Source organism: Simochromis diagramma, unplaced genomic scaffold (assembly GCF_900408965.1).
Source record: "Simochromis diagramma unplaced genomic scaffold, fSimDia1.1 OVJJ01000705.1, whole genome shotgun sequence".
NCBI classification, from domain to species: Eukaryota; Metazoa; Chordata; class Actinopteri; order Cichliformes; family Cichlidae; genus Simochromis; species Simochromis diagramma.
The window spans coordinates 3409640-3432754 of NW_024387448.1; the positions used below are offsets into that span (position 1 = coordinate 3409640).

Consider the following 23115-nt stretch of genomic DNA (forward strand, 5'->3'; position numbering starts at 1 on the left):
ATTATATTCACCTGACAGACACTAACTGGGACTGATGGCCCGCCAGCATTTCCAACCTCCATGTAATTTGATGTTGTGTAAATCTTTGTCTCGCTGTAGGTGGGGTGCTGGCAGAGATGTCTCAAGGAAGATTAGCGGCGAGGCTGGCAGTCCCCCCGGGAGCATCACAACTGATTAAACCTACAGCTCTTATCTATCCAAGAGAACAGATCCACGATAGGCTGCTGCCCACTGGTTACTATCACCGCTCAAATGTCTAGATTAACCCACAAGAGCATCTGCAGCCTATTAGTGGGATTAAACCCATGAAGACAAGCGGCCATCCTGCTGTGAATTGGCTGAGGGCAATTAGTTCAAACCTTATTCCTAATGACTGATACTTTAATGAGCGGTGGTGACGAAAATTCTCAGATCCTTCACTTTTATGTATCCATCTAAAAAAATACTCCAAAATAGTCCCTAATAATTCTCATTTTTTAAAGCTGCTCAGGACCCTTAAACAAGTCGATGAAGCTGTGTTGTTGGAGAATTCAGTTTTACAACTCAAATCTTGCTTTATTTGACTTTTGTAGTTTTACAGTAAGATCTTTATCTACAAAATAACTGTAGTGGCCAGACGTAATAAACCCCCCAACACAATCCTTTAAAATGTATTTCAGTAAAAGAACAAAGCAAAAATAACCACAGATACACACATCTTAAAAATTGACTTAGTGGTGGTCCTCATATAAATATACTTTCCCTCATTGATGAGCAGCTAGTTTTAACTTACCCTTTTTATGCCCGTTATATACCGCTATTTATCATTGAAATGCAACCCTTCATCACTGTTAGGAGAGGGTACAAAGTCAGTGAAGAGGTGAAAAAGTGAAGAGGACTCCTTGTAGTACAATGAAATAAAATGCATGCAGCAGTGTTGTGCTTTATGTATTTTGTATTATATTTACTAAGACTTACTGTTGACAATTTATTGCAATTTTGATTATAAAATATTTGATCCATTGTCAACAAAAGCGTTACTTGATGTTGTTTGGGTAGAATTATATTGATTTTTACTGGAGGGTTTCATCACTCAAGACTTCAAAACTCTCCTACGGTCTCCATGGTTGTTCGTGTTAGCCTTACTGTTGTTTCGCTGAATTCAGGGAATAAGCGTGCCTTTTTATTTCCTGGGGTAAATGCTTTTATTCATCCATGAAAGATCACCTAGACAATAACATTCCACTTCTGCATAACTTTTGTCAGAGTCTCACAGAAGTCTTTTTTTTTTTTTTTTTTACAGGAAAAGAGTTCTTCCTTCCCGCATTCCCCAGATGCTACTCATAGGCAAGTGACTGATTGCCTGGGTTTTCCCTTTTTCCCTGTTATTAAAAACTGAACAATTTAAGAAGCCCCAACTCCTCTCAAAGGTCTTTGTTGTATATGAATGAACAATTATAATTAACAATTATATTCTCTTGCTTAGAAATCTTTTTTTTTTCTTTAATTTTCCTCTTTTGTTTCTTTAAATTTTTTGAATAATTATTAATACTGAAGCCAGTGCTTGAGTATATCTATCTGCACTTGAAAGCCAAGCGCAGAGCTTGTTTTCTCTTCGCTAACATAGATACAGGCACCCTGCCCTATGTCGATGCCATCTACCATCCTCTTATCTCTTCATCCGTTTCCCGTTTCTGACGCTTTTCTACAGTCTTAAACAGGAAGTTGTATAACCTTCTGGCCTAGTAAATTCTCTGTAGGCGTTAAAAACAGTGCATAGGCCATTGTTGTTTCTAGCTTAAACCCCACCCCCCAAAACAACCCTCAAAAAAAAAAAAAAAGCAGTGTTGTCAATCCATTTCTAGTCTGTTGCAGTTCTAAGTTTATTTTTAACCCCAGAAAACAAATGAACTCTTTGAAGCAATACAAAGGAGCACAAGTGCCATAGTTTTAAAGAAACATATTTATTGAAATTGTATAAAAATAGCTTCTAAAATAATTTACAATTCTAATTTGAAAAGATGGAAAAACAAAACAAATATCCAAGCTGCGATCATGCAGCCAGAAAAGTCTTCTCAGTCTCGCACTCACACTCACAACATTCACTCAAACAGCGCAACGAAAACCAGTTACCATCAGTAGACATTGGATGTTTACATACATTAGGATGGAAGTGCTTTTGGGACTATTTACATGTTATTTACAACACATACAAACATACACATCTGCTCTTTTCAAAATTTTTCAAGCCATAAATATGGTCACATCTCTGCTATTCTTTAAATAATGTGGGCCCTTCAGTGATGGTGGAATGAAATATATATATATATATTTGTATATATACACACACACGCGCACACATCAACAGCCGAAATTCTCTCATAAATAAATAAATAAGATCTGTGACCAAAAAAAACCAAAACCTCATTGAGCGTGAAAAAGAAGACAGCAATAATAAATATTGTTCTTATTTACAATTCTCATCCCCAGCGATTCTTTTAAGACCTGCGTGAGGCACTGTTTATAAGAAAAAAAAAAAAATTGAAGAGCAGAGGATGTTATATCTCGGTATGGTTTTGCATTGTGGTGTGCATTCAGGTGGGTTTGAATGAGCGGTTGCCTAAGCCTTGTGTTTGTATACAACACAAGAAGGAGGAGGAAGCAAAGGTTGTAGAATAGAGGTGGATGCTGTAGTAAAGAGTGAGGTAAGTCCAGTTTTTTTTATGATTTGTTTGCACAGGTTGCTGCCAGAGCTATGAGGTTGTCTGGTTGCTAATGACATTGGAGTAGTAGAAATAGTGATAGTAGTGGTTATAAATGGCATAGGCTTTACTGATCTAGGCCCACGAGAGGAAAAACAGTGACAGCAATAAACGCTATAAAGCCTTGTAGAGCGTAAGGAGCAAAAAGGCCATTGATGAAAAGCCTTTTTGCTTCACAAATTCAAGTATTTTCAGGCGCCTACCCCCCCAACAATCTCACAGAAGGCACTTTTCTTTGAGAAAACAAAAAAAACAAAAGTCAAGCTTCTCTTCACCAGCGTCTTTGCTTTTCCCTCTTTGCTGTGATCTCGAGGGAGAGAACGGTGCAACGAGAGCTTATGTAACTCTGTCCTCTTGCCATTCAGCACAACAGCCACACAGGTGTGTGTTTGCTCAAAGCAGGTGTGTCCAGAGCACGCCCTCCTGCAGACTCACGGACGTCCGGTGCCTAGATCAGCGTCCAGCGAGGATGATGTCATGACACTAATGGCTGGGAAACTCAAGTAGTTGGGGTCGTGACAGTGAAGAGGGTCTGACCCGCCAGGCCGAAACTGCCAGATGTGTGCAGTTGCATACACTTTGCTCTGGGGTGTGGGTGGCCAACGTTCCTCTCCACTCTGCTTCAAGTCTTTTGTATCAGTGCAGTCCAGTTCGGACCAGAACAGCCCAATTGTAACAGTCCGCGCCCGTATCATCGAGCCACGGCCACGGGGGTGGGTGTGAAAGCTGAGGGCTCGTGGCCGATGCTGTGCAGTCTGATTTCTGTGGTCTGGCTCTCTGTCTGCACCGAGGACGGTACTACAGAGGAGGACATGCTCTGCATCCACGAGTGGTTGAAGATGTCCTCGAAGGACGGGCGGTCGGCTGGCCGCAGAGACAGACACCATTTGATTAGCTGCTGGCATTCTGGTGAAAAGGAAGCAACATGCAATTAGTCCTGGTCAACACATGAGTAAAGTAGATGATGTGCAACGTGTGACTGAAAGGCTGGTATATGAGCTGCAACATGGGTTTACCTGATGAGATTCTTCTCCGGAAGAAGACCTGCCCCCTCATGATCTCCTCATCATGTTCAAATGGGATGTCCCCGCACACCATGTCATACAGCAGAATACCCAGGGACCAAACTGTGGCAGAGCGCCCGTGGTAGCGATGGTACTTGATCCACTCTGGAGGACTGTACACTCTTGTGCCTGTGAGACAAAAATAAAATAACAGAAACAAATTAGCTTAAAAGGTGTACTCTTTCTAAAAGAAAATTTGAAAATCTCAGAAAACCATGTGACTTATCATAACACAGTAATAGTGAAAATGAAAATATTTCTGGGGAGAGTTGAATGATAAACAAGGACTGGGGATTTGTCAGCTGAGCCTGTTTCTCAGGCTGTTATCTGGGCTCAGGTGCCAGGCAGCGTGACAGGCAGTTTTTGCGTGCGGTAACAGAGTGCACTGGAGGGAGGGGGAGCAGACATGTGACTTTGTTTACAAACTTTGAGTTGTAAAAATACCACTTCCCTCCAGTGGGGGGCAACAAAACTAAGGCAAAACCTTCCAGCATGTACTAAAAGGCGGCTGTGTGGAGTATGATTACACAAGCTGGGAATTTCTGCTGTGGTCTAAACGGGCAAAAACCTTATAACCCTAATGATGTCGATAAAAAGTATATTTAAACAAGTTAGGTGAAAAACAAAAACAATATACAGCGCACCATATACTGAGCGCAGTGAACTCACCATCAAAGTCCGTGTAAATGGTGTCCTTCAGCAGGGCTCCGGAGCCGAAATCGATGAGCTTCATCTCCCCGGTGCGGAGGTCGATGAGAATGTTCTCGTCTTTGATGTCCCGGTGCACTACGCCGCAGTTCTGGCAGTGCCGCACGGCCTCCAGCACCTGGCGGAAAAAGCTCCGCGCCAGGTCCTCCGGTAAGGCACCTTTCTCGGTGATGAAGTCGAACAAGTCCTTGACGTTCTCGGGTCTCTCCATTACGATGATGAAGCTGTCCGGCCGCTCGAACCAGTCCAGCATCTTGATAACGCCGCGGAAGCCCGTCCCGACTTTTTTCAGCAGGACGATCTCCATTGGGACCCGAGAGCCGTTAGGCTTTAGAGACAAATGACAAATACAGCATTCAATACACACGTACACGCCCTAAACCAACCCGCATGTTTGGGTATTGATAAGTAATATGTTTTTCATCTTAATTAAAAAGGCGCTAATAATAAAACTGCTTCTTACCAGCTCTCCCCACTCCGAGATTCTGTCCTTGGCTACATGTTTGACAGCGACCTGCCATGGCAAAGGAGAGACCGCGTCACACAACGTGTACAACAACCGCACATGTAATAACCATGACAAATAAATGAGCACATAAAAAACGTATTCTAATATTAAAACATGGCGTACTAACCGGAGCTCCGTCGGCTATCTTCGTTCCGGAGTAGACGGTTCCGAAGCCGCCGCTGCCCAGCACGGCGCCGACCTGATAAAGCTTCTCGAAAGGCTCCCTCTCTTTCACTGCAACACAGTATAAACATAGCCGGTAAATACCGGAGAGCAAACCCGCTTATCCGCGCTGGAAACAGCACAGTATAACGGCGCTAATATAAGAATATAAAATATTGCAACATGGCTAACATTACTGTTAATAAATGGCCGTCCTCGGCAGTTATTAAGTTAAACTAGCTGCTAGCGTGTGTAGACTGAGCCACTGCTGCAGCGCCGTCCTCCATGACAACACAGCGGGGGGAGAAAAAGGGCGTCTAACCTTGATGAACCTGGAGCTGGATTTTCGCCGGCATGTCTACAGTGGAGATGTGCGCCAGAGAATTGAGCTTGGACAGCAGCATTCCTTTAATATCCACCGCAGGTCAACGACGTGTGCCCTCCGTCTTCGTTTTTGTTTTGTTGAAAGGAGTAGTTTTATTCCGACAGTGCGTCTCTCCCGTGCTGAGCTCCGAGTCCACGTTGCAGGAACAAAAATGCGGTAGGGATCCTTTCATCCGAATAGCAGACAAAAAAAACAGTCCCTGTGGTCCAGGAAAATATAGCCAAAAACGTAGTCCCGGCAAAAGGATGAAAACCTAACGCGAGCTACGGCAGTTCCCCTGCAATGTTTTGTAAACAGTTGAGTAAAAATGCGCGATACAAAGAGATAAGGCAGGGTTCAACCTAGTGCCTCAGTCTGACACCGGCTCCTGAAAATATCTGATCGGGGGGGGGGGAGGACCCTTATATGACTATAGTAAGGAGGCGGGTACCAAATGCTGACGTCTACATTGGTCCCGCCCTCTTCCGCTCCTCTACACCAATAAAAAGCAAATACCACATGTCAATCACAGACTGAAAATAAAGCTAACCGGCCTGCCAGACACAGACGTGGCGGGAATCAAAACGCGCCAAAAAGGGAGAGACTAAAGTAATAATTATGAATTCATGTTGGAGGGAAATGCAAATCCAAGGCCAAGTGCTTGTCTCCTCCCTTCTCGGGAAACCAAACCGGGTGGGGTGAAGGGGATATAACTAGACCATTAGGAATAAGACTGAAGATAAAAGGGCGGCACTGGTGAAGCTGCATATAACATTTTGTCTACTCTCTGGCATAGCTTGATATCACCTGCAGAGCGTTTTCCTTTTTTTTTTCACTGTTTGCAGGGCACTTGCTAAGCCTGCATTTAACAAAATAAACACCCTGTTGCTGCACTGAAGCATCCAAATTGCTTCATAAAGATATTTGTGCTTATAACACACACATTTGTATGCACTCAAAGTATAGATATGACCTGAGAGCAGTTCATCAATTTGCACTTCAGTTATGCTCACCCCCTGCCAATCACCTGATTAATTTCACATTCAACACAAAGCTTTATGGCATGAAGTGAAGCCCAGGACTGCGCTTTCAGTTGACAATGCCTCTCAACTGGCTGCTGCATCAAAGAGGCGCTAGTGAGAATAGCTGCATTCCACTCATTCTTTCAAATTGGGTGGCCGTGTCTGCAGCCGTTCACAGGATGTGGGAAACTAGAGATAAATAGGCTTCCATTTACCCCCCTCCCCAGGCCCCCTCCTCTTTTTGCCCTCTCTGCTCCTCCTCTCTCCGCCTTCTTTTTCCCGCGCATGTTATTGTCTGAATGGCATGCTCCCTTTCCCCCACCCATGCTTAAGTTGCATTTTGTTTTCCTTTGAAATTTCACAGCAGATCTTAAACGGTCATGCTACTGATTTATTGCGTTTCACATGTATGTCGTGAGATGACGCATCCCAAAAGAATAAAACAGTAAGTGGTGTGTGGGTGGATGAGAAACACTGCTTTGTAGATACACTACAGTTTAAAAAAAGGTGACAGATAAAGTGCAGATGATTTACTATTTTGCAGCTTTGTTTTGTATTTAGTGGCAGAGATTCGTTTTTTGTAGTTTTTTTTTAATGCACGGGCTAGCATGCACAAAAATGTGTGCTTAATGCACCATGAAGGTCATTGAGTGCATGTAAGGGAAAAAAAGACTCAGTGGGCTACTCTCTTAAGGTATTTTCAGGTCAGTCTGGCTTAGTGGAATGACAATGAGAGAAAGCGGGGCTGTTGATACATGCATTTGGGACACCCTGGGCAAATTCCTTCAGCCCTAAAATGTTTGAAGACAATATGCAAATCAGGTGCAGAACAATGTAACCAAATGTCAATCTCATTTAAAAGGCTTCCTTCAAGTACTGGTGTGGATGAGGGCTCTGTAACCAAACATATGTACCTTCCTTCTTTCTTTAGGATCTACACCAGCCATTCTTCCTGGGTGTAGATTCCATTTGAGGACAACAGGGAGGCAAGGGGACACACACATGAAGTAGCCCCCAGTAACTGTTGACTTCATTTCCTGCATTCTTTTGTAAATTTTAGGCGCCAGTTTGCACACATTTTTCTGCATTATTTGAAAGTAGAAATGCATCGCCAGCTCAACATCTACTGGATATATGTATGGAGTGTCTGTGAGGCCTTCTGCATTGCTTTAAAAGGATTATTCTGAACCCTTTCCACATTAACATTATCCCCACTGAGTCGAAAGATGTAAGCATTATTTGCTCTGTCCTGTTTGGTTTGCTTGGCTCCAGACGTCAGAGTCAAACTGTAATGAGTTTATAATTCTGTGTGACATCAGGCTGTGTTTGTGTCTTTTGTTTGGGGAAGTATAACCTTGTCATCTGATAACATTAATGATAAATTCATTTGCTTAATTTATAACAACCCCGCCCCCAGACTTTAATAGACTTTAATAGCGGCTATGCTTCAGCAAGATTGCTCCCCATGTTCAAAACCTTCTGCACTTTACTGAAGAGATTTTGAAACGCCTAAATTCCTAAAACAGAAGCCAGTGCAAACACTGCTATCCCATTTAGTGCCACTTGAGGCAGGCTCCAAAAAGTCATAAACATAAACTTTATTTGTATAGCACAAATTAAGAAAAAAACAAAAACAAAGCAAGAACACATCGTGAAACCTTGAGATTAGCCTTTATTAGCCTTTACCATTACCAGCTTGGTTTCAGAAAACCTCATGATAATACCATTTCATCTGTAAAAGGTCATTAACATGATGGTGGCCAAAACACTAACGTGTAAGCTTCAAACCTTTCCTCTTCTTCTTTCAGATTTCATGCAATTTCTTGCATCTTGGTTATGCTTCACTTTTCCATAACACGTACACTCCCTCCCTGCACCATTTGCCTTTTATATAAAACATTTCAATTAGCATTCATGTTGCTTTTGGTATCACTGTTTTATCAAATATTTAAACCAGCATTGTGCATGCTCATGTACAGTGTACAGTCTCATTCTGCTGCAATAAAGAAATCCAGTTGTATAGAAGTCTATTGGAAAATGGCCCTTGGCTCCCTTGATCTCTGTGTTACCCTTTTCTGAGATGGTGATAGCAACTTGCTCGAACAGTTTTTCACAATGCAATGCACCAAGTGGGTAGGCCCACCTCGTATTCATTCAGATTTCATTTACACACCTTTCAGTTCCTTTATATGTTTGCATTAATCAGACTATGACCTTTTAAGGCCTTGATTTTAATGTCACTGACCAGGCTTTGTAGCTTAAATCACATTTGCCACACTTGTATTTGAATTGAACATAGCTTCAGTGTCGAAATATATGTGAATAAGTGGATAATCTATGAAACTGTTGTTAATGCGTTTATGTTCCTGCTGTAATAATGTAAGGGTAAGTGGTGTTACAGTGGCATGGGTTCTGATGGGAGTGTGCGCTTCATGCCCAGTTAGGGGCACAGGAGAAGTGTGTGAAAATGAAACGATCCAAAGCAATGAGTGCCACAGTGAAATGCCACAAGTGAGTGCATCATCTTTCTGTAGGCTGCAGATATTCCTGCCTGCATGATCAGCAATGCTCAAATGACAGCCATCTAAGCCCATCTGTCAAAAGGACAGGTTATTAGTTTGGGACCAGCTGCTCACTCCAATATCCTGACGTATTTCCCCTAAGGGGAGGGCGGCAGGTTCTCAGTGTAAAGCAGGGCATCCCGCTCTTTATGGTCGCCAAACAGAGCCACAGTGACCCGTGTGATGGGCTGGTGGGCTCAAATTTGTAGCAGGTTTTTCATTTACATCAGTGTTATTCTGCATATTGAAACTTTAGAGGCCACAGGATAAAAAAGCCACATAGCTAAAGTTGGCTTGCATAATATGTCTATGAATTACTTCCTCTTTCTAGAGAAATGAAAACCATTTCCACTGGAAAGTTTCACAACACCAATGTTTGTGTAGAATGACTGGTCATAATCAGTATGTGCATAACCCTTTGTAAATATTTGGATAAAAGGCACTTTTATTCTGAGTTTTATGAGATCGCTAAATGCTTAACGTAGCAAAACAAAAAACAAACAAACAAAAAAAACCTGAAAAGAAAACAAAACAAGACATCATATCCAGTGAAAATCTTGATACTGTGAGCTGGCTTCTTTGGGAGGGAGGTTGCCATAAAGAAAATTATTATCTCTGTTACCTTTTGGCAAACTCCTGACTTGCTACTCCACCTTCGCGCTTCCTGTAAAAGTTATGAAATGTCCGATATGACATATTTATTAAGAACACATTGCCTTTCAAGGAGATGATTCACTTTCTCCCTCACCCACATGTGTGACCTCTTTTTCACTCCTCTCAGTCTTTCTGGATTGGGGTAAAAAGTGAAACACCACTTAAGACACGTGTCCATCCATCAATCATTAACTGCTGGCCGGGCCGCCTTCTTTAGCTGAACCACAGTTCCCACCTGCTGTAAGTAGCAGGAAAATGATTACAGAAGGTCACGAGATAAAGGTCCACTAGTGGTTCCAATGAGTTAAACACTAGATTGAACTCTCCAATGTTGTTATATTCACATAAAATCCTGTGACACAAGCATGTATAATTATAAGATATACTGATTTGTATTTTATGCCTTTGCTGTCTGTGTGGAATCGAAACGGGTAATTATTGTAAATAGCTGGTTTAAGTAAAAGCATGCAGGCTTTTCCTTATGATATGCATAGTGATGACTGTGTTAATGGACATTCTCTGTAATTTTCCCCCATAATGGGTTTGATACTTCACTCACAGCCTTATCATTCATGACAGCACCTTCAGAGCTCACAATAAATGCAGAGCCCCCCAATGCAGGGATAATTGCTGTTTATATATTGTAATTGCTTTAAGCTGTGTGAGCCTATAGTGAACTCAAATAACCTCTCAGCTGTAATGATGCTAATGGAGAAAAATATAGCTTTCCTAATATCTAGCCTTTTACATATAGACATGCTTTGCTTTCATTTTCTGAGCAGAAAAAAATAATTTGTCATAATGAAGATTCCATGTGCATGAAAAAGCGTGTAACAAATGTAACAATTAACTCATGATCATCAGCTAAAATCCCCCCAAAGGATCTCAAAAAGGCATCTGTATGCTCATCACTGATAGCCGATTATCATGGGTAGGTGTGTGCTCTGTGACAGTGATTGACAAAGATGACCACGTAATTAGAGGAGGGTCGTAATACTGTCTTGCAGCTCAGCAGGAGCTTTGCTGCTCTCAGACAAACAAAGCCTGCCTGTGTCATTTATGTTGACAATGAAGCCGAATGACAATGAAGCCTGCAGGGTCCTTGTGTTCTGTTATTTATATGGGATAGTCAGGAATGAATGCTTAGTGCTGAAAGTTTGGTTCCCCTTGCTTTCCCATTTGAGCAGTCACTGATTTCAGTGCTTCATAATGTCTGGGGTGAAAGTTACAATGCCTGGCCATTGCCCTGTGCTACGACACAGGACCTGGAAGTTGCTAACCCAACCACCAAAGGTGGTGCACACTTAAACACACACAAATAAATACAACCACTGAAACATTATCTGCCATGCTTCCAAATTACCAGCAAAGTCTTTTTAGGTTCCCCCCTAAATAAGGAAAGCATGGGCATGTGTGAATGATTGTGTGTGTTTAAGGAATGAGATGGGGAGGGCAAGTTATATTTAGAGATGACTTAAAGGCAGAAAGACTAGCCTCCGGTGTGGCCTGACCTCTCCTCAGGTAGCCTCTTATCCACTGCTCTCCTCAGGTTATAAGAGGACTTGGCTAGTGGGGCTCATGGGAAAAGGCTCCAATACACATCAAAAGAAGGCCTATGTGGGAAAGCACTACAGAGTCCCATAGGTCACCACAGGTCAACTTTCATGTCAGCACAGGCCTGATTTCAGGTCAGAGGTTATTAGCATACCTGTCCTGGGCCACTCAGACTGTTCTTTAAGGAAATTATCCCCACTTGTCCCAATTAGGGGTTCTGCTACTGAAGGGTTGTTTATGATCTTTGTTGTGTTGGTTAAAGAGGAGTTGGTATAATCAGTGTGTAAAACAGGCAGGCTGCTTTTCACATTGCGAGCGGTTACAATAATAGAACTATTGTGAGGTTTAGCCTTGTTACTGTGGGCTTTCAGATCATAGGAAATAACACATGCAACTTCATCCCAGCAATTACTGCTGATAATGACATTACTGATAGAAAGGATTATATGATATCATATGACATGGCCTTACTAAAGTCCTGAAAAAATGTTCAGTAATTAGAAATAAAAATGCAGACACGTGGAGTTGTGATAGTGTAAGAAAATGGTTAAACTGGTTTTTGGTAGCTTTTATGTAAGGTGCAAACTAGAATGTTTGGCTATAACCTGCAGTAGCATTACTTTTTTTTTAACTGCTTTGGGGTTATAGGTCATGGTAAGTTATGTTATTCTTTGCTATGAGGCCAAACCAGTACTAACCAGAACCTGCTCTAAACCAGATGTAATTGTGTACAGTTGGAAACTTTACTATGAGCAAAAACATGAACCTAATATGGAACTGCAGTGGCCAGTCAGGCCCTATGTTAAAGGGCCCATCTTTAAAACATCAAAAGCCCGTTTACAGCCTGATGCACTCTGAATATTGGAGTTTGGCATGTGGCCACTATAATTTAGAGGTGTCACAGGAGCTGTAGCTGATCTACTAAGCCACACATCTGCTCCAGCTGTATAGAAAACATGGACGTAGCTTCTGGCTTTAAAAAAGGAAGTGCTTTAAACTGGAATTCTATCTGAAGACCTGATAGCTGTTGTTGAAGAAAAAGTTCCAGTCGTATAGAAGTCTATGGGAAAAAGGCTTTCTGACGTAACCTCTGTAAACACTTTCCTGTTGAGTTCTAGGCGCTTTATGGTAAAGACCCGTACAATGCTAAGGGTCTTTACCTTTGCATTGTAAGGTAAAGACCCTACAATAATAGAGTGAAAACCCCAACAATTAGACAAATCCCTATAAGAAAGCACTTAACAACAGTGGGGAGAAAAAAACCCTTTTTAACAGGAAGACATCGACAGCAGAACAAATGTCAAACATAGATAATAATAATAACTACTGATTAAATGCAAAGTAGTGTATAAACACAGAGAGTGAAAACAGATGAGTGATGAAAAAATACCTAGTACATCACGAGAAGCCCCCAGCAGTCCAACCCTATTGCAGCTGAACTAAGGGAGGGTTCAAGGTAAGCTTTACTACTTATTACTAGGCTTCATGAAAAGAAAGCCTTTTCATAGCCTTTTCATAGCCTTTTCATAGCCTCATTCATAGCCTTTTCCTTTTTTGTTTTCTTTAGGTCACGAGCAGTTGTCCAAGCATTTCACTACATATCGTACTGTGTATGACTGTGTATGTGACAAATAAAATTTGAATTTGAATTTGAATTTGAAAATTAAGGCTTATCTTAATAGTAGAGTGACTGTCCAGTTCCTCAATCCAAACTGGGAGATACTGGGAGATACACAGAAGAGTGCCCTGTAAGCTGAAGGCTCTGCCTCCCATTTTACTTTTATCTTTGGTACCACAGGTAAGCCTGCAGTATGGGAGCAAAATGCTCTATTGGGGTGATATAGTACTATAAGGTCTTAAAGATAAGCTGGGATCTGATTATTTGAGGCTATCTATGAGAGGAGAAAGATTACAAATTTGATATTGTATTTAACAGGGAGACAATGAAGAGAAGATAATATGGGGGGAATTTGCTTTCTCTGTTGGGGCCCTGTTGGTTGTTTCTGTTTGACATTAAGGACTTCTTGAAATTGCACTGCTATGCTAAAATAGCAATAACCAGCCCTCCCCCAAGATGCCTGGGTGAAGGTCTGCTGAAAACACCACTCTCAGCAATGGCCTTCCACTGGTTCTGTAATGGCTTTGAGGGTCACAGTGAGGAAATGGTGAACTGAGGGGGGCTGTGAAGCTGTGTGCTTCTGCAAGGAATGTGCTGAACCAGGAAGAAGTCTGCTAGTGTCACCTTCCCACAGAGGTTAGGGGGATCAAGGGGGTAGGGACTTGAAGGAGAGAAGAGCTGTTGTTTAGCGGGGGCAGTACGCATTCATCCACGTGGGAAACACACAGTAGTAACATATTAGACTGCTATCACACAAACAGCTCAGTGACACCGCAACCAGTCACGGCCAAAGAATTTTGGCGGCAGGGTTCTTTCAAAAAATTCCCACAGGGATGGAACAAGGAGTTTCTCCTTTGCCCTTTCTTTACGTTTGGCAATCAGCTGGTCTGTTTTCATTTCGAGAAATTAGAGACAGGTTACACTGATGCTACCTATAAATAGCCCTGTCCCAAACAACTAAGATTCCCCGACTGAGTTATGGAACGTTGAAAAAGTCCCCACAATAGTTACAGCTAATGCTGACTTATCTTTTTTTTAGCATTTATTTTCACTGATCTGTTTGGTTTCTGTATCTTGTTTCGGTGCCCTGTCGAACTTTCTCCATTTCTTTTTCACTCCCCCATCCCCTAGAGTGTCTACAGTTGATTTGCATTGTGGCTCGGAGAGTGGGGTAAGCAGCTATTGTTGTTGTGATGGTAGAGGGGTTTTCCCACCAGCTTTTCCCTCTCCTCCAACTGAATCAAAACACCTCTGTGTTGCTGCCGGTGATGTCATGGCCCAGAAACTGCTCAAAGTCCTGCTTCCCTGGGAAACCCCATATCAGGAAGTCCAGACGATTTTTTTCCCCCTCGCTCTTTGATTGTTATAGCAGAGCAGCTTGGAAGAGACTGTGAGGTTTCTGATTAGGTTCCCATCCGCTGCTGGCTGAAGAGGCCACTGTGAACCCACTGAACTCAAATGCCAAAGCGGCTTGGCTACTCATCTGCCTGTCCCCCCCCCCAATTTGCATTAAAGCAATAAAAAAAAGGATATAACACGGCTCTAAAAAAGACAGCTCTTGCCAGTATTTGTGATTTATTATTTGTGTTGCTGTTTTGTGCATTCATGCATACAGGCTTAGGCCACAAGCAGCCATGAAATACAGCTGTCGATGAGTCATCAAGTAAAAATATCCAACAGGAAAACAAGAGGGGACTATGAAACCCAAAACAAAAGGGTGCATTCAGCAGGTCTAACTGATTGGTGTTTTTGAACTAGGAAGAGCATGTTTATTGGAGGAGACTTGTTTACTGATGGTAAAGAGATATAGTTTTTACATAATCCAGATTCTAGTATAACACATTTCTGCAGGCTGTCTTTGTACAAAGCTAGAGTTTGGGCTTTGTACTACAGGGTAACTTCGGGGTTAGCCCAGTTTCACTATAGTTTCCAGTGTCACGAAAATTATTTTGTTTTTACTGTTGTCTGTTTTATACATCAACAATTTGTTCTGGAGCAGGTGATGTTTGAGATAACAAAGCAACACCATTCATAGAAGAGCTGGAGACTTTGGTGCACAGAAGAGGGCCTGTGTTTTAAAAGGTCAAAAGTTCTATTTCTCTCTGACAAGAATCAATAAAATATTTAGTTTCTTAGGCAGAATATTATTCTCCCCCATTTATGCATCAGCAATGTTATCAATTTCTTTGTTATCCATTGCTTTATATGGAGTTATAGACTGTCAAGTGTCAGTTTCTCACAATACTGTTATGGACAGTTGGGGAGCCACCTGTGAGTCAGTGTTTTCCATGGCAGTTGCTGCAACTGTTAACTACTGTGGTTTACTGTTGCAACTGGAGAACTTTGTAGGCCTTTGCCACCCATGAATAGTAACTCTTCTAACCCTGGAAACCCGCTGTGCTGTTGTCATTTTAATAACATGGTTTTTGTTGCTAACACCTATTAGCAACAAAAACATTACCAAACAAATCCCCAAAGCATCATCTTTCTTTTCATTTATTATTTTCAGGGGGAAAATGCTAACTAGCCTAGCTTGCTACTATTAGCGGTGACATCTACAAGGCCTAACTGTATGGCTCCACTTTTCTAACCCCTGCTGTGTCATTGTCAGCTGCTTTTGTGTATCTCACATTATTGCATATTCTTCCTAATGCAGGGAATGTCACTTGTTAGGGTAGTTGTTATGGTGCTATAATACCATAATTGCAGAAGTTGATAGTGCCTGTGGCAGCAACATCTCCGTCACTACCAATGTTCCCTCTAATTTTTCATGTGTCTGAGCGATCCCTTGGACCACTGTGAGCAACAGCAGATGTGTGCACTGTGGTCACGCCAGCATCGAATCCATCCATAAGTTACATGGTTAATTACCTCAACAAGATGGCGCGGCCACGTCCAGACGCCTTCCTGACCGCTCCGCTCCGACTATCCACTTTTCTTGTTTTTTACCTATTTTTTGCTCTGGTTTACATCCCAAAATCCTCTAGTCTTATAGTATACGACAGCGGATCACTTGTGAACATCGGTGCCAAGGTTGCACATCTAATCTTGGACACTTTTAAACCTGACCCTTCCTGGCCGCCAGAGATTCTACGTGGCGCGGAGAACAACAAAGGACGGGCCGCTCATCCGAGGCACAGAACAAAGAAGCGCCGGGGAAAACGCGCTGGTATTAGGAACAGACTGAGACAGCAGGCGCATTGCGCACCACTGCCCAGTATCCTACTGGCCAATGTACAATCCATGGAGAACAAGCTCGATGACCTAAGAGCAAGGGTCACCTTCCACCGTGACATAAGGGACTGCAACATTCTGTGCTTCACGGAGACATGGCTGACCCCCACCGTGCCGGACCAGGCCGTAACTCCGTCGGATTCATTCTTTGTGCTCCACGCGGACAGAACGGCAGAGTCAAACAAAACCAAAGGTGGGGGAGTGTGTTTCATGATAAACAGAAAGTGGTGTGATGCCAGGAGCATTTCTACTCTCTCCAGCGGCTGCTCGCCACATCTGGAGTTCCTGAGCATTAAGTGCCGCCCTTTCTATCTGCCCCGTGAGTTCACCTCAGTCATCGCCACGGCGGTCTACATCCCACCCCAAGCGGACACAGGTATGGCTTTGTCCGAATTACATGATGTGCTGAGCTCGCTTCAAAACAAGGACCCGGGCGCAGCCCTCATTGTAGCAGGAGACTTTAACAAAGCGAACCTCAGACAAGTCATGCCAAACTTTTACCAGCATGTCTCGTGTCCAACGAGAGGGGATCGGATTTTGGATCACTGCTACACGCCATACAAGCAGGGCTACAAAGCTGTCTCACACCCGGCTTTTGGGAAGTCTGACCACAACGCCATCTTCCTCATTCCCCAGTATAAACAAAGCATACGGAGGGAAGACGTGACCAAGAGGGAGGTAAAACGGTGGACTGCCCAATCAGAAGCTACGCTACAGGACGCACTCAACGACGTAGACTGGGACATGTTCAGAGCATGCGCAGTCGACATCAACGAGTTTACGGAAGTAGCAGTATGCTTCGTCAATATGCTAGCAGAGGAGATTATCCCCACTGCGAGAGTCACCACATTCCCAAACCAGAAACCGTGGATGGACAGATCGATCCGCACTGCAGTAAACGCCAGGACCGCCTCCTACAACGCGGGTCTCGCCACTGGCGATATGAGCGCCTACAAAGCGGCCTCATACGGCGTGCGGCGCGCGGTGAGAGATGCCAAACGCAGGTACCGGGAACGTGTGGAGTCCTGCTTCCACCAGGGCGACACACGGAGTATGTGGCACGGACTACGCACCATTACGGACTACAAAGCCAGGGACACTGCGCCGATCAACGCCGACTCTGCATTCACCAACGAGCTGAATCAGTTCTACGCCCGTTTCGAGGTTAGCCAGGCGGCTAATGCTATCTACCGCCTGACTACCGAGGACAGTGACGTCATCAGCGAGAGCCCGGTGACCAGCATCGCGGAGCATGACGTCCGAGCGGCACTGAGGAGAGTGAACACAAGGAAAGCGACGGGGCCAGACGGCATCACCGGCCGTCTGCTGCGCTGCTGTGCTGACCAGCTAGCAGGTGTGTTCACTTACATCTTCAACGAGTCCCTGGTGAAGTCTGTGGTCCCCACATGCTTCAAAAGATCCACCATCATCCCTGTGCCCAAGAACAGCAAACCCTCATCCCTGAACGATTACCGGCCAGTTGCACTGACCTCGGTAGTAATGAAGGTGTTTGAGAGGCTGCTGAAGAACATCATCTCCTCCTCCATCCCAGACACCACAGATCCGCTGCAGTTCGCCTACAGATCCAACAGATCCACAGAGGATGCCATCGCCCACGTCCTACACACCACTCTCAGCCACGTGGACAAGAAACAGGGTAACTATGTGAGAATGCTGTTTGTTGATTACAGTTCAGCGTTTAACACAATAGTGCCCTGCAGACTGTTCACAAAGCTGAGGGATCTGGGACTTAACAGCCGTCTGTGTGAGTGGGTGTTGGACTTCCTCACTGGCAGAACTCAGGTGGTGAGGGTGGGCAGGTGCTTCTCCAACAGCATCACCATCAACACAGGAGCACCTCAGGGATGTGTCCTCTCGCCACTGCTCTACTCCCTCTACACTTCAGACTGTGTGGCCACCCATGGCTCCAACACCATTGTGAAGTTTGCTGACGACACAGTGGTGTTGGGTGCCATCTCCAACAACGATGAGGCGGCCTACATGGATGAAGTGAAGAATCTGGCATCGTGGTGCCAGGACAACCACCTCCAGCTGAACGTCAGCAAGACCAAGGAGCTGGTGGTGGACTTCAGAAGGGGTCAGCACAGAGACTACAAGCCCATCATCATCAATGGAGCTCCAGTGGAGAGGGTGCAGTCCTTCAAGTATCTTGGTTTCCACATCTCCTCAGACCTGACATGGGCTGCCCACATTCAGGTCCAGACCAAAAAGGCTAGGCAGCGCCTGTATCACCTACGACAACTGAGGAAGTTCAGGGTCTCTCCAAAGATCCTCAGGATTTTCTATACAGGCGCTGTGGAGAGCATCCTCACACAGAACATGACATCGTGGTTTGGGAACAGCTGTGTGAAGGACCAAAAAGCTCTCCAGAGAGTGATCCGTACAGCAGAACGCTGCTGCAGGATTGCTCTCCCCCCGCTTCAGGACACCTACACCAGGAGATGCCGGACTAGAGCAGCGCAGATACTGAAGGACCCGTCCCATCCTGGCAACAAACTGTTCCAACTTCTGCAATCTGGTAGAAGGTTCCGCATCTTCCGGGCAAGGACAGAGAGACTCAAGAGGAGCTTCTATCCCCAAGCCATCCGTGCCCTAAACACACACCCGCCCTCTCACATCATCTATAATTGACTGAGACAGGACTCTCTTCCAGACACTCTAAACCAAGGCACAATGTACATTTCAATTCCTTTAATTTTAAATATGTTTATATTGTCTATCCTGTAAAATAGTCAGATGTCTATTCATATTAATGTACAGAATTCACCTGCTTGCTGCTACTACTGCACATTCACCCAGTGTATATACTAAATGTCTGTATATATATATATATATATATATATATATATAATGTTCTTCCTCTACACCCCCCCCCCCCAATTTTTGCACATGTCGAGGAGCGTGTCAGGCTACATTTCACTGTGTGTTATACTTGTATAACCATGCATGTGACAAATAAAGAACCTTGAACCTTAAAATAATCAAATTACAGAATTTACATTTATGTTAGACTACTTTTAATTAAGTGCTTTAGCCCACTTACAATGAAAAGTCTTGTTCATGACCTGTGTAAAAATGTTAGCACTATTGGAAGTAAAAATAACTTGAACTCCAATTTTGAAAACACAACTTTCTTTTACATATTATAAAGCTCTGACTTGTACTATGAGTCTGTGGTCTGGGAGAGAGTCCTGTAACTCTCTGTCTGCAAAATACAGTATATAATGACCAATGCTAGGCAATTAATTTTATAGTTACTTCTTCAAAAAAGTTACTGAGAACAAAGGTTTTTGCAGCTGTTTACCTAAAATGCAGCCAAGGTGTTTTCTAAACAAACATTTCACAATATTTACAGAACAATCAGCTGTTCTGCATCAAATTTGATGCCACACAAATCATTTGTGCCACTCCAAAAAACCATTTCTGTCCACTATGAGATAAAGGAGAACAACAGCCTGATACCTGCAGGCCTGACAACAGCAGATGTATCACTCCTGTAACACCTGTAACATTCAGAAGTCGCCTCATTGTTCTGACACACACAACAAAACTATTGACTACACTACACACTAACGACACAAGATTTGCGCTGAATGTCGCAAATCTCTCACATCTCAAAACACCGCCGTCACTTCTAAAACTTCCCCCTTCCTAAACAAAACTAAATGCCATGTTGCCATATCATTTTTTGATTGGTCGACATGGTACATTTTTCGACCAATAGGAAAGGCTGGGTTTTTTTTGGTTTTGGCTTTTCTCACAGGCGGAGAGTGCTTTTGAGCGTTTTCCTTATAAAACACAGTTTTTTTATATAAGATATAAACTATGATAGTATTCAGGAAGAAAACCAAAGATTGTATATAATTTTATCATAACTCCGGTTTTACGTAGCCTATCAACACAATTTAAAAACTGGTATAAAGTCCACACTTTTTCCGTTAGTCGTTCCGTCTGTCCTGCTCACATCTCCAATGGTTGTATACGTTGTCATTAACGTCACGTGGCTTCACTCCACATCAGCCACGCCACTTTGCTAGCTAAAACACCGGTGTCGGCACATGAGGACGCTGTCATAGCCTGTCAACGACGTTGATTAGCTGCGTATATACGAATGTCAATCGCATTATTGGCTGGACTATGGGATAAGGTGGCATCGTTCTAATCCCACACAGGAGCAGCCAGTCACTTACTGACTAACACTGCAAAACAGAATTATTAAAGTTTTAATTCTAATTTCAATTCAGGTTAGATTTTTGTGTGTGCGCAACGCAGATTTTTTGTGCGCAGAGACCGTGCCAGCAGTGCGCAATTGCGCACGTGCGCAGCTTAGAGGGAACATTGTTCACTACCACAACTAAGGAGGTGGAAATTTGAATAAATATTTACCAAATACTTTATTGATCTTGATGAGCAGCACCATGTGGTTTGACATGCCATACCACATAAATATACTTCTGAAAATATATTTATCATATGAGTAAATCTCAGTTTTCTGTGTGACATGTGACTGCTTATTTAATATTCAGCAGCCCTCTCGCCGAGCTGCAACCCATGTTTGCATTTAACAAAGTAAATCATGACTCTGTGGTCACATTCACATTGAAACAGTAAGGTTTGTGTCACTAGTGCTTCCTATTTTACCCCCTAATGAACTGATTTACCTTTAAATGGCTGGGGGACACAAAGCATAATTCTGCTGGCTCTGGCCTACTTTCCCTTCTGGTCCTCCCCACGTGTACGTCCTGCACATATATGCAAATATCTCTATATATGTGTGTGTGTGCGGGGTGTGGGTGGATGGTAGCGTTGAAGGAGGAAGCATGAGGAGTCATCTGGCCATGCGGTCCCCAGAGGGAAGGGAGGGAATGCAGAGAAAAAAATATCTTTGCTCCCAACCTTCTTCTCTTCCCCTCTATCTCCAGTGATTACATCTTGTCTCTGTGCCATCACAGGATGACACATACTCTGCCTTTTTCAGATCTGATACTGTTTCCCAGGGATAAACTGTAATGAAAACACCACCCACTTCATAAAATTGTAAATAAACATTCAGTGCTAATTAGTTCCGGGGTATGAAGAACATGTCCTGTCTTTTTCTTTTTGCTCTCGTAAGCACCAAAAGATCTGATATTCTGTATACACACTGTTCAGGGACTGACGATTTTGCGCCTGATGTAATTACACGAGGCAGCGCTTTTTGCGTTTGTGTTTTTCTTTGTCTTCTCTCACGTGGCCTTTGCTCTCGGCTCTCAGCCACTGACCACCCTCTTTAAGGCTGCGGTTGAGGGTCACTCTGGAAGTTAATGACAGAGGAAGCACATGGTGACACGCAAATTGCTGGTCCAGCTCAATGAGTGTATGGCAGCTGGCTGGCCGGATGAATGATAGCAGCTGCTGTCACTTTAAAAAAAAAAGTTTTTGCCTTGGTAGAAAAAAATGTCATCTGGCATTTTTAATCTGTAATCTTGTAAAAGGTGCTGCCACCATGAAAACATTGTAAAAGTAGTATGATAATTATAGTGGTGCTTTATTAGGAACTGTTTTAGTTCCAACTACACTGTGAGAAGTTTAAAGGTGATCTGTTGTCACGTTCCCAGGGTTTCTCTTTGTTGTTATTAGGTTTTGTTTTCTGTTTGGTTTTACTGCTGCTGCAGTGCTCTTAGTTTGTGATTATTTTTCATATGAAGCTTTTGATTCCTGTTTGGTTTTCATGGTCATTCTGGTATTTTGGAGCATTATTTCATGTTGCAGTTATTTGAGGTCTGGTCACACAGTGTTTATTCCTGCAGTGTTTTCCCACCTGATCCTTCCCCTGTCTTGTATTTGGTGTCTTGTTTTGCTCTGAAAGCTGTGTTTGTGTTGTGTCCCATTCTGGTTTTACTTTCTGTTCTTCCCTTCTTCACCTTGATAGTCTACCCCACCCAAACTGTCTTCACCTGTTGATTATTTTTACCTGTGTTCTGCTGCTTTGAGTAATTAGAGTACATACACACATATACACACATACACACACATAATAGCCTCATCAGCTACCTATTTGATCCACGTTGACATGATAGCATCTCACATTTGCTGCAAATGTATTAGTGGCACATTCATGACGTGACTTGTTCCAGCACATTCCAAAGTTGCTTTATTGGATTGAGATCTGGTGACTGCACAGGCAATTTGAGTACATTGAACACACTGTCATGCTTAAGAAACTACACTGAGATCATCTGAGCTTTGTGATCTGATATGTTGTTGGTGTTCCTCTCTCTTACGATATTTACACTGTGTCATAAAGGGACATGGTCACTAAAAGTACACAGATGGACTGTGGTGTTTAAGCATTGTTCAGTTGGTCCTAAGGGAACTGAAGTGTGCCAAGAAAATGTTTCCGACACCATCACACTACCACCAGCAATCTGAAGCATTGACGTAAGGCAGCAAGGATCCATGCTTTCATAGTGTTTACACCAAATTCTGACATTACTCTCTGAAATTTGCAGCAAAAATTGAGACTTATCAGACCAGGCAACATTTTTACAGTTTTCTAGTGTCCAATTTTGGTGAGCCAGTCCAACTTGTAGCCTCGGTTTCCTGTTCTTAGAGGTATTTTCTTTTGCTGCTGTTGTTAGCTTATCCTTTCTATCAGCTTGAAGCAGTTGGACAACTTTCCTCTGACCTCTAGTATGAATGAGGTATTTGAATGAGGAGAACTAGTGCTCACTGGATAGTTTCTCCTTTTGGGTCATATTTTGTAAATCTTGGAGTTGGTAGTGTGCTAAATTTCCAGTAAATCGGCAGTTTGATATTCAAAGTCACTTAATTTTCCTTTTCCAATTTACCGTTTTCCCTATTCTGATGGTTAGTTTTGAACTTCAGCAGGTTGACTCGACCATTGTCGACATGCCACGATGCC

At 43.1% G+C, this 23115-nt stretch overlaps 1 protein-coding gene across 1 annotated transcript; it reads right to left on the reverse strand.

Annotated features, from left to right (window-relative positions):
* Positions 1-1924: 1924 nt before the first annotated feature.
* Positions 1925-5932, reverse strand: pim1 (Pim-1 proto-oncogene, serine/threonine kinase). The gene is made up of 6 exons (XM_040013859.1): positions 5506-5932; positions 5149-5255; positions 4977-5027; positions 4475-4841; positions 3758-3934; positions 1925-3647 (listed from the first exon to the last, which is right to left on the reverse strand). The coding sequence occupies exons 1-6, from the start codon at positions 5585-5587 to the stop codon at positions 3433-3435; spliced, it is 999 nt and encodes a 332-aa protein (XP_039869793.1). The 5' UTR covers positions 5588-5932; the 3' UTR covers positions 1925-3432.
* Between the last annotated feature and the right edge of the window lie 17183 nt (positions 5933-23115).